The sequence below is a fragment of the Squalius cephalus genome (genome assembly GCF_949319135.1).
Source record: "Squalius cephalus genome assembly, chromosome: 4".
In the NCBI taxonomy this organism is placed as follows: domain Eukaryota; kingdom Metazoa; phylum Chordata; class Actinopteri; order Cypriniformes; family Leuciscidae; genus Squalius; species Squalius cephalus.
In genome coordinates, this window is record NC_137125.1 from 40,670,462 (window position 1) to 40,683,465 (window position 13,004).

A 13,004-nucleotide genomic window follows, 5' to 3' on the forward strand; every position below is an offset into this window, starting at 1 on the left:
ACATATTTTAATTTGCTAGTATTACAAAATTAAATAAACTACATAGACTTAGGATGTTAGATTAAAAAAAACAGTTGGAATCAATTTAAGTTCTTGCATAGATGAGATATTTTATTCACAAACTACTTTGGTTTAAAACCATGACATCAAAAGCTGTTCTCATACACCTTTTCTTGATTAAATTAGAGGTTTTGTGTGTTTCAGTTTCAGTCTAATTATATTTATTGTTCTCTTGTTGACTGTGTTAATGCTAAGTAAACCTCCTCCCTTTGCCCCCACACACAGACACCCTCCTCCCCCCCTCACCTTCCTCTCCACAGGCCGCTTTGATCTCACCAGGATCTGTTGGTGCTGCGGTAATCACTTGGTTTGGTGCACATGTGTTGAATGTGTAGGTTTGGCTGTAATACTTTATACCTACGAGCCCACCCCCCAATTCGGCACCAATTACCCCGTGTGAAAGAGGAAAAGCAGGACATGTCACAGAAAAAGAGAGAGAGAGGATGTGTGCTGGTACATTGATTGGGTCAAGGACAATAACTTAACAACTTAACTTAAATATTTAGATTTATAATACATTAATGTTTATTAATGCTCCAAAAATTGATCTCTATTTCAGATGAAGAAATACAACAGAACAAAAATTCACTCACATTCACCAACAGACAATGATTTTGACTTATGTTGTTGTCTGGTTTTCTTTCTTTTTTTTCGGTCAAGAAATGAAACTTCCTCATGAGCACAGACAATAAAATGTTGTAACCGGCAAAACATAGCACTGTAAACGCTAAATTTTGGGGCTATTTGTCACAGAGGCCTGGTATTTTAAGTCCACGATTTCCTCGCTGTCAAACACAGGCGGATCAGTTGAATTGTGTTCTTGCGCTGCTCTCAATCAGGTCCTAATGAAAAGCATGCGGCATGCAAAGGGGGGCGGAATAAAGTTGTACACCAGCTGCTCTTTCTGAAGTGTGTGTGTTTTGTCGTAAAGACTTTGCGGTAATGAACTGCAGTGCGATGTTATAAAACACTTTAATGTTCTTAAGGTACCCGCACCAAAAAAACGAAAAACCTTTGAACACTTACTGCCGTTTCATACCGCCGAAGAATACAATCGTGTTTCACGTCTCGGAAAATGAATCTACGTGTTACTTTCCCTACGCTCTCACCGCCTCGTTTTTGCGTCACTGTCTCGCTCTCTTTTTATGAAGTCCTACTTCTTTATGACTTTGGCATCGGTTGCCTCAAAGGTCAGAATGTGGAGTCTGTTCTTACTCATGACCAACAGGTGTTTATGCATTTATCAAGTCAAAGGTGAAGCTTATAATGACGTAAAGCTTTGTTTTGTGCCTATTGATCCTCCGTTAGGTTTTGCTCCTGTAGTGTGAGGGTCATTTTGATGCTCGGGCGATGGACGATGGTAAATGAATGGCGATATGTCAACTGAGGCCTTTTTATTTGTGTATTGTTCCTCAGGTAAAATGGACCTAATAAACAGGATGCTGCTGGACGCTGGCATCACCGCTGAACTGGCCAAACACTGGAGCGAACAAGGACTGTGAGTTGCACCGAATTATAAAATGCAAAAAAACAAGACCACGTTCATTTAACCTTAACTTAGGATAGAGACATTTCCATCATTATTTACTCTCCTGATGTTGTTCCAAACCTGTATGACCTTCTATTGTTTTTTTTTTTGTTTTTTTTTGTGGAACACAAAAGGTTTTGAACTTTGTTCACGCTGCTCTTTTCCATACAGTGAAAGCATATAGTGATCAGGGACTGTCAAGTTTCAAAATGGACAAAAGAGCATCATAAAAAAAGGCTTTTTTGGTGCTATTTTGTCCTTTTAGGAGTTTGGGCACTGTATGCTTTTACTGTATGGAAAAGAGCAGCATGAACATTTTGCTAAGTATCTCCTTTTGTGTTCCACAGAGAGAAAGAAAGTCACATTAGAAGCATGAATTGTTCTGTCAACTTCATATATTTAAACACTGTTTGGCGTGAGTACGTTTCATTTAGCCTATTTATTTTTGTGATTGTCAGGAATGACAGAATCAAGGCTAAGTTTGTGGCGACAGATGGCGGTGTCACTAGAGTCTATCCTGCAAGGTAAATCTGTTATATTTCTTACGTTTTAGGAATAACAGGCAGGCCCATAGGACTAAAATTGTCTCTGTGTGTGTTTCGCAGTGCTGGTCCAGAATGGACAGAAGAGGCAGAAACGTATGAGTCTAGTTTCTACAAGAGAAGTCTGGACAATGATGTTTATATATTTACATCATACGCAATGAATAGTAAGTATGTGCTTGTGATGATTATACAGGCATATACCACTTTTCCTATGGATTAATGGACATTTTCTGTCCTCTCTTTATCAGAAACTCAAGATTCAGTTTTAGCAAGCAGAGCGTTGGACCTGAGAATTGATGAATTCATGCTCAAACCAGCAGGTGAGAGTCTGACGTTATAGTTTCTGTAATTACCATAGGATTATACTGTAGATATCCAGTGGTTTAGAAAGATACAACAAAGTATGTAGTGATAAACCAATATAAAAGCTTGGTCAAGTAATCTGACAGTATTTTAAATAATATATAATATATATAAAAACTCGTTGGACATTGGCCATCTTGCTCCCTAGATATTGGCATCAACATGATTAGTAGAGCTAATAATATACGAATAATAGATTACTAGTAATAATCGGATGAATCTTTATGGTTTGAATTGTTGTTTAAGAATGTGAACTAATGCAATTTTGAATAATTTTGACTGAACTCATTTTTGTTATATGTTTCAGTTGTCGGTGTAAAACTGGATATACAGACCTGGATGGAAAGCTTCATGAACACTACAATTACACCTAAAGTGAGTGCAAAGAGTCAACTACCTGTATTTCTGTTAACTGTAGTGCAAGTTAGAAGGATGATTGGGAATATTGCCAGTTTGATTTATCCTAATGGTGTCAGTTTGGCTTTTGCATAAATTAGGGATGCACTGATAGTAAAATTCTCTCTGATACTGATACATTTCACTGATACAAGTACATAAATGGCAGAAAATGTATGCTATCTTGTCTAAATAAATTAGATACAAAAATTTAAACTAAAATCAACCTTCTAAATGCTATAGGTGAACTTAGACATTACAACAATAAAATGTACAGTGTAAAAATGTATATTAATTTTAAGATTTGCATTTAACAGTGTTAATAACAGTGTTATTATGTATTATTTATTTAAAGGTAGATGTGAAAAAGAACATGCACAATTAAATATCCAATATGAGCCAATATGTCTAATGTCTACCAATAATATTAACTGATAGCCGATATTGTATTTATACTTTTGTGCAACTCAATCTGTCTATTTGTAAATCTTCCTGCATAGTGTGTTGGTGAAATCTGTGGGTGCAGGAGAAATGATGCGGTAAGATCATATTTATTTGTTAGATCTGAAGAGATGATATTATCTATATTATATACATTACCATTTGACATTGGTTAGATCAAAAATACAGGACAAAACAGTAATATTTTACTGAGTAAAGATATTGTTACAATTTAAAACAACTGTTTTCTGTTTTAATATGTTTTAAAGTGTCATTTATTCCTGTGATCAAATCTGAAATTTCAGCATCATTACCCCAGTCTTCAGTGTCACACGATCCTTCAGAAATCGTTCTAATATGCTGATTGCTGCTCAAGAAACATTACTTATTATTATCAATGTTGTGCAGCTTAATATTTTTGTGGAAACTTTTTTCAGGATTCTTTAGTGAATTTTTTGTTTTAATAATATAAATGTCTCTTTTGATCAAGTGAATACACTGTTGCTCAATAAAAGTATTAATTTCTTAAAAAAATAATAAAAACCCTCCAATCTTTTGAAAATTAGTGTATATTACTCTGTGTTTATCTATATTAGAACTGTGTTTATCTTTTTCTCACAAAGTATCTGGACTGTGTACTTCTGGACGATGGAGGCTTCCTTGTCATGGCCAATCAGGACGAGCACATGAATATGGTGGGCCTCTCTCTCTTACCCAATCAGAACCTCTCCATTTTGCTTCCATTACACATTCCCCTTCTTTGACCCCTGGAGAGCACCCACCCAACCCCACCTGCACCCCGCCGGCAACAGCAGTAGAGTAAATGTTTAAAGTTAGGCTCAGTGAGGGAAACCAATCAGAGCAAAGTGTGTGCGGGATAAATCACGGCCGGAGTGTTTGGCAGCAGGACTGAAGCCAAGGGGACCGATTGTGCCCTAAATCCCGTCTCCTCCCCTCCGTGTGGGCAGACTCTCCAGGGGTCGGCTAGGACCGCACATTCATTACGGCTGTTATTGAACGGGGAGCGGCGGCCGTTCTGTACACTCTAGGATTTATATCACCTTTGGACTGACTTATAGTCTCGGACGAACTCGCTCTTACATTTTTACGTCTAATACGAAGCTGGAAGCTAAGCTGTGTGTGTTCGTAACAGTAACCAGAACAGGGGCGTGTTTTTTTTTTTTTTTTTTATTCCTCACACACTTGCGGTCGGTATCACACCTCAGAGATTTTCTGGGCTCTCAGACAACTCTTTCTATGGTTTAAATTATGGTAATGAAGTAGGTTTTCCTAATAAGATTAGAAGAGATCCTATCGCCCCCCCGAGCACGGTGGGCTCCACACTCTTTAAACACACAGCATGTAGTTCACAGCATGAACTTATTCTACAGATAAGTACAGACAGACATCCTCATTCCCATAGTGACACATGCCTGATGCCTGCTATTAAACTAAAGAGCAATGTTGTGAAATTATGACTTTGCTAAGTCAGAATTATTCACTATTTTGAACACATTCTGCAGAATTCTCCCAACAATCAGTGTGGAAAATATGAAAAAAGTAGACAGATACCATCTTCTTCCATAATTTATTTTATTTTATTATTTTATTTTAAATTTATTTTACCTTACCTTACCTTACCTTACCAAACCAATCCAAACCAAACCAAACAATAAGCTTCACTGACAAAGAATCAGATTCAAAAAGGAGTTGTTCTGCTGAAAACTGCTAATAGTTGACGACTCACTCTTCAGGAGCAGATGTATGTGTATTCAGAGCTTGATTCCTTAGACTGTTTGTAGCTCATCTCAGGACATCTGCAGAGCAAATGGCGAATAAACAAACATTTCATTGCGGGTTTAAATGATGTTAACTGAAAACAAAAATAGCCTTTGTATACTTTATTCTTCAGTGGTAAATCTTCAAAGTCTGTGACTGTTTCTTTTTAAAAATGAAGATTCAAGAGGGGCATACAATTGTCATCAGAAATAAGATAAATCTGACAAAACCTTCCTTTGGAGATGTCCGGAGATATCTTCAACTAGAAAAAGGATTGGTTTGAGCAGTTTACGTTTGCCAATTTTCGTGGACAAAATCCAGTAATTTCAATAGGAATTCACACGATTGGGAATTTCGCGTTAGGGTGAAAGATTTCCCCACACAGATTTTGCAAAAAGGTTTGAGGTGGTCACGCAGTGTTGACCAATAAAAGGATGCTTGATTTGAAAGTGACTGTGTGAGCTTGGCAATGCTACACTTCTGGTAATAAACGATGGAACTTTTTGCCAGCAAAATTGTCCGAAATGTCGCTAATGTGGCCTCAGCTTTAGTCTTTAGTAATTATAATTATCCCAGTAAAAAAACAATAGAAGTTTATGGTACAGTTATGACCCCTATTTTTAAGTAAATATGCATTTGTGCATTTTCTGTGTTTTCAGATCGGACAGTTTTTCGGTATGATTGACCCCAGCCTAATGAGAAATATGATGAATGTATCCCTGTACTCACTCAACAAAACCTATGACTACCAGGCCCTCTGTGAACCCACCAAAGAATCTAAAGCTGCCGCTGGTCTCAGATCAGTCTACGTGGTGAGTTTCATCTTCTTTGAATTCATTTCAGTTCCTCATGACCAAAAATAAAGTCAGTTTGTAAATCCAAACAAAAATGTGTCTACAGCGATTCACTCACAATGAATGTCTATCCCGTAGTGGTTTGCGTGTTGTCTTAAAAGGTTTTGGCCAAGTTATCACTTGTAAATAAGGATTGGCTTATGTAGCACATTTTCCTCTGAATATAAAGTTTAGTCATGCGGTTAGTGAACTTCATTGTGTTATTCATGTTCCATATCACACTGATAAGTTAGCCTCACGATACTCTCTCTGATCTGTGTGACTTGAAGGATTACGACCATGTCTTACATGGTGACTAAATCTCTCAAAACACGCACAGTCAACCATGAATCATCACAAAGAGACACTTCCTCTCATGCTAATCAGAGCAGCGTGTGCGGCAGCTAATCGTCCCCTGAGCTCATTCGTTTAGCCTTGTTTGTGGATTTATGCTTGCATCTGCTGAGCTTTCGTCTAATATCTCCCGTATTGTTTGGCACGGGGTCCTTTCTGTCTGGCAGGGTCGTAATAGGGGCCCCTGCCAATAAAATCAGGATGTTTTGGTGCTTCTCAGCTCCGGATATGCAACTTGCAAAGTTAGAAAAGAATGTCTGAGAGAATGAGAGTTTAAGGTGCCAACATCCCAGAGTTTATGCTGCGAGATGCAGCTAATCTATTGATTTTATTCGGGATGGTATGCCACAAGGACATTTTAGGTGCTCCCGGAATTGTTGTGTAGGTTTAATAACATGTTGTTTGTCCCTTTTAGCCCACCATAGCCGACATCCTGAACATTGGTTGGTGGGCTTCTGCAGTAGCCTGGTGAGTGAAGAAGTGTTTTTGAAATGTTGCCCTAATTAACTTTCTTAGTTCATACAAAAACGAAATTCTGTCATCTTTTACTAACCCTCATATTACCTTCCTTCTGTGGAAAAAGAAGATCTCTCCTTTTATGTTTTGTAGTGTTTTAGAAGTCAATAGGGGCCAAATGTTGTTTTGGACCCTATTATATCAAAGACTATAGAATAACACAAGACGCGTCTCTCGTATTGTTTTGAATGGGGAAAAGTGCACCGCTCAACATGGCGGAATAAGTTCCGCCTCCTAAATAAGAGCCAGATTTCAGATTTCATTGGTGATTTCAAATATGAAATTTAATCGTAAGCTTGGCTTTTTGGAGTTTTGGAGAATTTGATGTTTCCCCATTCAAATTAGTAGCTCCACTTGCATAAGCGAGAGGCATTTCAAAGATGGCCGCCGAGTGAAATGGCTAGTCTTAAAGGGACTTTGCTATTATATAGACAAAAGCAGTTGAAACATTTCTTAGCGGAATCAATATTTCTTTTTATTTCTCCAGGTCAATATTGCAGCAGTTGTTTGTCAGCATCACATTTCCTAATTTCCTTGAGGCAGGTAAGAGCCTGGCATCAGTAATTAAATGCTGTGAAACAATGATTAAGCCATTGCAATTTGGCAGTTGGCCTGTTTGTATTATCCTCTGGTTTACTGTCAAAACTACAAATGCTAATGAATGCTAAAGATGAAATTGTGTACAAAGCGCGACCACATATTCATTAGGCTGTTTCAGAATGTCAAAATACAATAAATGTAATGGGAAGCATGGTGTAAATTTTGACTGCATTCTGTGTACTTTGGGAAATTCAAAAAAAATTGATTGGCTCATTGACTTTTCAGCAGGGGTTATTTAGGCACTGAATCAACATTAATTCAAAGAAACACTGAAAGTATATTAGCTCATTGTAATTGAATTGCGACTGTGTTTTGTTCGCAGTGGAACAAGATGATGGCCTGTCTGAAACACCATATAAAGAGAGTTGCATTAAAGAGCAGACGCAGTATTTCTTTGAGAACAACGAGACAACTTTTAAGGGGACTGTTGAGTGTCTAAACTGCTCAAGGTAAGAAATGGTGACCATTTTGGAAATTGAACTTAATCATGGACGGAAAATGAAACAAAAACATTTCATTTTTCAATTTAATGTAATGTTTTTCTGATTAAATTGTATATGCAACAAATTTTTATTTTTATTTTTTTACATGTACATGCATTCTCCTACAAACTAAGCAAATTATCTTCATTTGGGTGCATTTTTCAAAAAAATATTGATTGAGATTCATTTGATGAATTAAATGGCAAATCATGTAACACTAGATAAATAAATAAATTAAATATTTATTTATTTAGATGGCATATTGTATAGCGATAAATAAATTCAATAGAATATTTGATTATGTCATTATATAATGCTTTTAATTGATTGTAGGCCCAATTCTTAATGATCAAAGTGATTTTATCACAGATGAATTATGCCCATTAGGTTATGTATATTTTTGTTTTTATTTTCAGGCAGTTCATAGCTGAAAAGCTTCCGAAGACAAATCTGGTGCTTATTGTTGCTGACACACAGATGAGTTGCCAGATATGTGATGAAAATCCATTCTCCCAGGAAGAAAAGCCTTGTATCCTTCATACACATTCAAACAAACTTACCATTTGGTATTGAAACACACAATGATGATGATAACTCATTAGGTAACTGTCAGTGTTGGGAAGAAAGTTAAGAAACTAACTAGGAGTAGCTTTTCCAGTAACTTTTTGTGTCTGATTTCTTTTAGTTAATCGCTTCATCCAAACAGCTGATTTCAGTGAACTGGGAAAATGGTTGACCAGTCATTACCCAACATGTTTATCTCATCAAATGCCTCATTTTACTTGGAAATACTTCACATATCAAGGTTAAATGGGTTGCAAAGTTTTATCTGGACTTTAAGTAATGGGACGTTTGTATTATGGTGTCTCCATCATGGTACATTGCTAGCTAAACTAGCAAGACTTAGAGTTGTACCAGAAAAATCAACAGCTGGACCACCAATACCAGACCTGCATAAACCAGGATGGAACAGCTTTTATAAAAAATGTTTATTTGTTTTGAGCAGGGTTGTCTTAAATCCATTTTGGTGAATTGGTGACTTATTCGAATGAATTCGTATGATCTGCTTATGTCCCATTGACATTTAGTTTTAGGGGTGGAGTTGAGAATCACGAATACGAATCACATTGTCTGAATTCATACGAAATCGCCACCTCATAAAATAGTTAACTTTACCCATAAATTCAGATTTAGATTAGTTTAAACCTCACTTAGAATATTAGCATGTTATTTTTCCTGAACTTCACTCTGAACTCACAGCTCCGGGTCCAGATCCCTGCCAGTTAGCCCAGAACCCACGGTATCGGAAAGGTCCGAAAGAGTGCTTTGACAACAACCGGGAAGTAAGTCACACAAACACCTTCTTCCGGCAAGATCCTACAACAGATTGAGACCAAACTAGCGTTCAGCGCGACTTGATGTGCATTATGCTTGGATCTCACATGTCCCCTATTCTTCTAAAATGGCTTGTTTTACCTGCTCTCATTTCAGTCATTACCTGATATCTACCACACTGAGACACTGCATGAAATTTTTTGAGATATAATCAATGTAAATCAATTCTGATATTAGTCTCTGTGTGATAGATCTAGGAGAGCTTGGCTTTGTTTGACATTGTAATCTCACAAGAATGTACACTTCATGGCCTAAAGAATGTGGACACCTACTTTTCTGGTTTGGGTGTTTAAGATGGGTGACTAACAGGTCAAGCCTATAGTTATGCAATTTTTTTAAGAAATGAAGAGTCTAGTGTGTAAGACCTGCACAAAACCAAGACATGAACCCCACTGAACACTTTAAGGGTGAATTGGAATAAGCCCATGATACTGAATCTAAACGTTCAGCAAGCACATTATGAGTGGGGTGTTCAGGTGTCCACATACTTTTGAGCAAGTAGTGCATCTTTATCTAAACACACACTTACTTCCTGCTCTGGATTCTGTCTTTGTACTTACAGTATTAACGCTTCAAGCACTTCTTCGTGTGTTGCCTAAACTGTCAAACATTTTTCTGCATGACTCTTCCTCTCTTTCTCTCTCTCCTGCTGTGTATTTGGCTGTATAATATATATTAGGATGAGGCCATGTGTAGGAGAAATGCAGGCTCTCCTCTGCTCTCCTCTCTGCTCATGTTACTGCTGCCAGTGTTCATGTGCTGTCTCGGGTCAGTCCATCTCTCTATCTCTCTTTCTCTCTCACTCTCTCTCTCCTGCATTATTTATTTGTTTATTTATTCTCTGCCAACTGAGAAGTACATTCACTAAACAGTTTTGCATCGTATCTCATTTTACTCTCAGTTTCCACAATCTATTTCAAACAGCAGTGGTTTAGCTCTGCACCTTGAGGACCATGAGTATTTAAATAGTAAATTTAATTTCATCTTTCTTTTCAGAACAAAGACATCTTTCTGTGCAAATTTGATGCGTTACGTGAATCCACTGCAAAAACAGATCAGGCATTTTGTCGAATAAATAAGGCTATCAGCCGGCACACTTCTGTCTTTTCATCTTTATGATACTTTCTTGCCTCACTATATTATTATTTCTGTCTAATTCAGATTAATATCTCTTTCTTTCATGCATTTAATTTTGCACGTGTCAAACTAATTAGCTTTGTTGCTTCTTGCATCTTCTTAAACTGCTAATGTAACTCATTCTTGACTAATTCAACACCTTTTCATTCGTAGGAATAAATTATCACCAACATATTACAGCATATTTAGTAATTGTACTTATCCGAAAGTATAGATTAATTGTGACTGTCACAATTACCGTAATTATGAGATGACATCTTTTAATTAAAAGTAATCATATTTGTATGTTTTAATATTTTTTTATTAATATTTTTAGTGCTGTCAAATCCCGCGATTAAACGCATCTAACATAAATACATAAACATAATAATATATACACATATGTAAACAAAAACTTTTATGTTAGATGATTTGACAGCACTAATGTTTTTATACTATATTGCTATAAACAATACAAGTTTGAAATAAAAAAGGTTTTACTTCTCGTCATTACGGTAATTCCTACACAATCATCCCATTAATTCCCTACCAGACTTATTGGCTTTCTCTTGTCGGCATGATAACAGGAGAAGAATGAGCAATGTGGTGGGGCATCAGGTCTGACTCCGTCTATCGTGTCCATGGTCATCCTCCAGTTGCTGCTGCTCTGGCTTCTGATTGGACGAGGACACTGTCTCTCGTGACCTCAGCACAGAGACACCACACCCCTCTACGATGCCAAAACACATACCACATCACACATGAACGTTCATCCGGACTCCCACGCCACAGCCCAGCACATGGAGGGAGAGGCTCTGACCCAGGAAGTACAAAACCGAAGCCATGATCACTCACAGCCCTTGAGGTCAAAGTAGGTCGGAGATGATAAATGAGCAACGACCTTTAACATTTGACCTCTGAGGTCGGACTCTCTCCACATGAGCGACGGGGTGGGCAGACTTAACTGGGTGGGCAGACCTTGACACTTCATCTTCACTTTGCCCATGGAGATGAACTACGTCCCAGCGTAATAACGGAAAAAAAATTATCCAATCACAACACTGCCAACCAAAGTTTCACCCTTTACCAGTGTGATGCCTTTTTTAACCTATTTGTCCTTCAACATATTTACAGCGACTAGTTCCTCAGTATTACAAACTGTTTATATGTGACTTTTATGGCCTTGTCACGTTTGCCCTGCTGAGATATTTAATAGACCCCTCAGGGTCGGGTCAGAATCCAACCTTGTTTGTGGTCTGCAGCCCATTACTGGAAAAAAAGGACAAATGAGCAAGTGACCCAATAGCAAAAGTCTCTTGTTTTTCCCAGTGGTGTCCACCTCTGTGCCTCGGGAATATCGATTTCATTTCCGACCGCTGTGTGAGAACAATCCCTCCCTTCATTTGCCCGTATTCGCTATCACGCGGTGATTTTTATCCGCCCATAGTGCATTCAGTTGTGCACTGCTGCCAAACTTTACCCTGTGTGTGGTCTTGCTGTACTTTGCACTTGATGCCAAGCAGGTCGTGTGGCCAAACTGCCCTGTCATTTTTATTTAGGGCTTTTTAAACAACTGCCAATTCGTACCGACCTAAAAGCTAGCTCGCAAAGTTATGTGTCCTGGTTGTGAATACGAAGAGAAAAAAAGAATGCTGTTGCATGTGTGTGTTTTGTTTTTGTTTTTTGGTGCATTACCTGTTTATTTGAGATCTTTTAAGGTTTTTTAACTTATTTAAAGATTTGCTGTATGTTTAATGTTAAGTTTTCTGTTCTATAATTAATGTATGTGTGTGGATATGCAGAAGGGTGAAAAGGCATTTATGACAGTTGCTCTTTCCCACACTTTAATATCATCTGGAGAAATCGAAAAGGTGGAAAGAAAATCATCTAATGTTTACAGTTATTTTGTTTTTATGAGAAATGTTGCCCCTGGTTGAGCTGTCTTTCGGGTCTCTGATGTGTCATATTTCACTTTAATGTCAGAGGCAGTGCTCTGTCAGCCTTTCTCTCCTGTCAACGTGCCTTGATGTAAATGGATACATATAAAAATAAGTGAAGGAATATCACATGTGCAATCTGACCCTGGTTGCTCTGCAGAGAAATGCATAATATCGTCATTCTGATCTGACAAACGAAACTTCCGTCCCTTTAAGAGATCCTGACTGAATCTTTGTGCCTCAATGAAATCTGGTCACGAATCCAAAATGTATGGAATAATTAAGATTTTGAGAAGAGACAAGGATAATTATGGAAGCCTGTGAAAAAGAAAAGCAAGACGAATTATGATTTTTTTTTTTTTTAAGAGGAGGGATGCCTGGTGCTTAGCCAATATTCAATTCATTCAATATTGTATTGATTGCTCAATTACTAGCAGACACGTGATTTCTGAGAGTTATTAATGGACCGTATTTGCATTGTTTTTGGCTTAGTGTAAACATGTACAAAGTTATTTAGGTCTCAATCAGCAGATTACCATCATTATGTTCTATCTTAGCTTAGAAAAACAGGAAATTAAAAGACACGGAGCCACTGAACATCCAAATCTGGGATGGAAAATGAATTCCAGTGAGCAATGCCACTGTGACTTTACGCATAA

At 37.6% G+C, this 13,004-nt stretch overlaps 1 protein-coding gene across 1 annotated transcript in view; it reads left to right on the plus strand.

Annotated features, from left to right (window-relative positions):
• cacna2d1a (calcium channel, voltage-dependent, alpha 2/delta subunit 1a) overlaps nt 1–12,503 on the plus strand; it is a 65,796-nt gene extending 53,293 nt beyond the window's left edge. Inside the window, exons 23-37 of the mRNA XM_079869626.1 lie at nt 396–513; nt 1,449–1,558; nt 2,047–2,112; nt 2,194–2,297; nt 2,382–2,453; nt 2,804–2,871; nt 3,393–3,431; nt 3,957–4,028; nt 5,772–5,924; nt 6,715–6,767; nt 7,303–7,358; nt 7,738–7,864; nt 8,314–8,426; nt 9,158–9,240; nt 10,996–12,503. Coding sequence (XP_079725752.1) covers nt 396–513; nt 1,449–1,558; nt 2,047–2,112; nt 2,194–2,297; nt 2,382–2,453; nt 2,804–2,871; nt 3,393–3,431; nt 3,957–4,028; nt 5,772–5,924; nt 6,715–6,767; nt 7,303–7,358; nt 7,738–7,864; nt 8,314–8,426; nt 9,158–9,240; nt 10,996–11,112 — 1,351 coding nt within the window. The 3' untranslated portion in view covers nt 11,113–12,503. The remainder of the gene's footprint in view (nt 1–395; nt 514–1,448; nt 1,559–2,046; nt 2,113–2,193; nt 2,298–2,381; nt 2,454–2,803; nt 2,872–3,392; nt 3,432–3,956; nt 4,029–5,771; nt 5,925–6,714; nt 6,768–7,302; nt 7,359–7,737; nt 7,865–8,313; nt 8,427–9,157; nt 9,241–10,995) is intronic.
• The last annotated feature ends 501 nt before the right edge of the window (nt 12,504–13,004 follow it).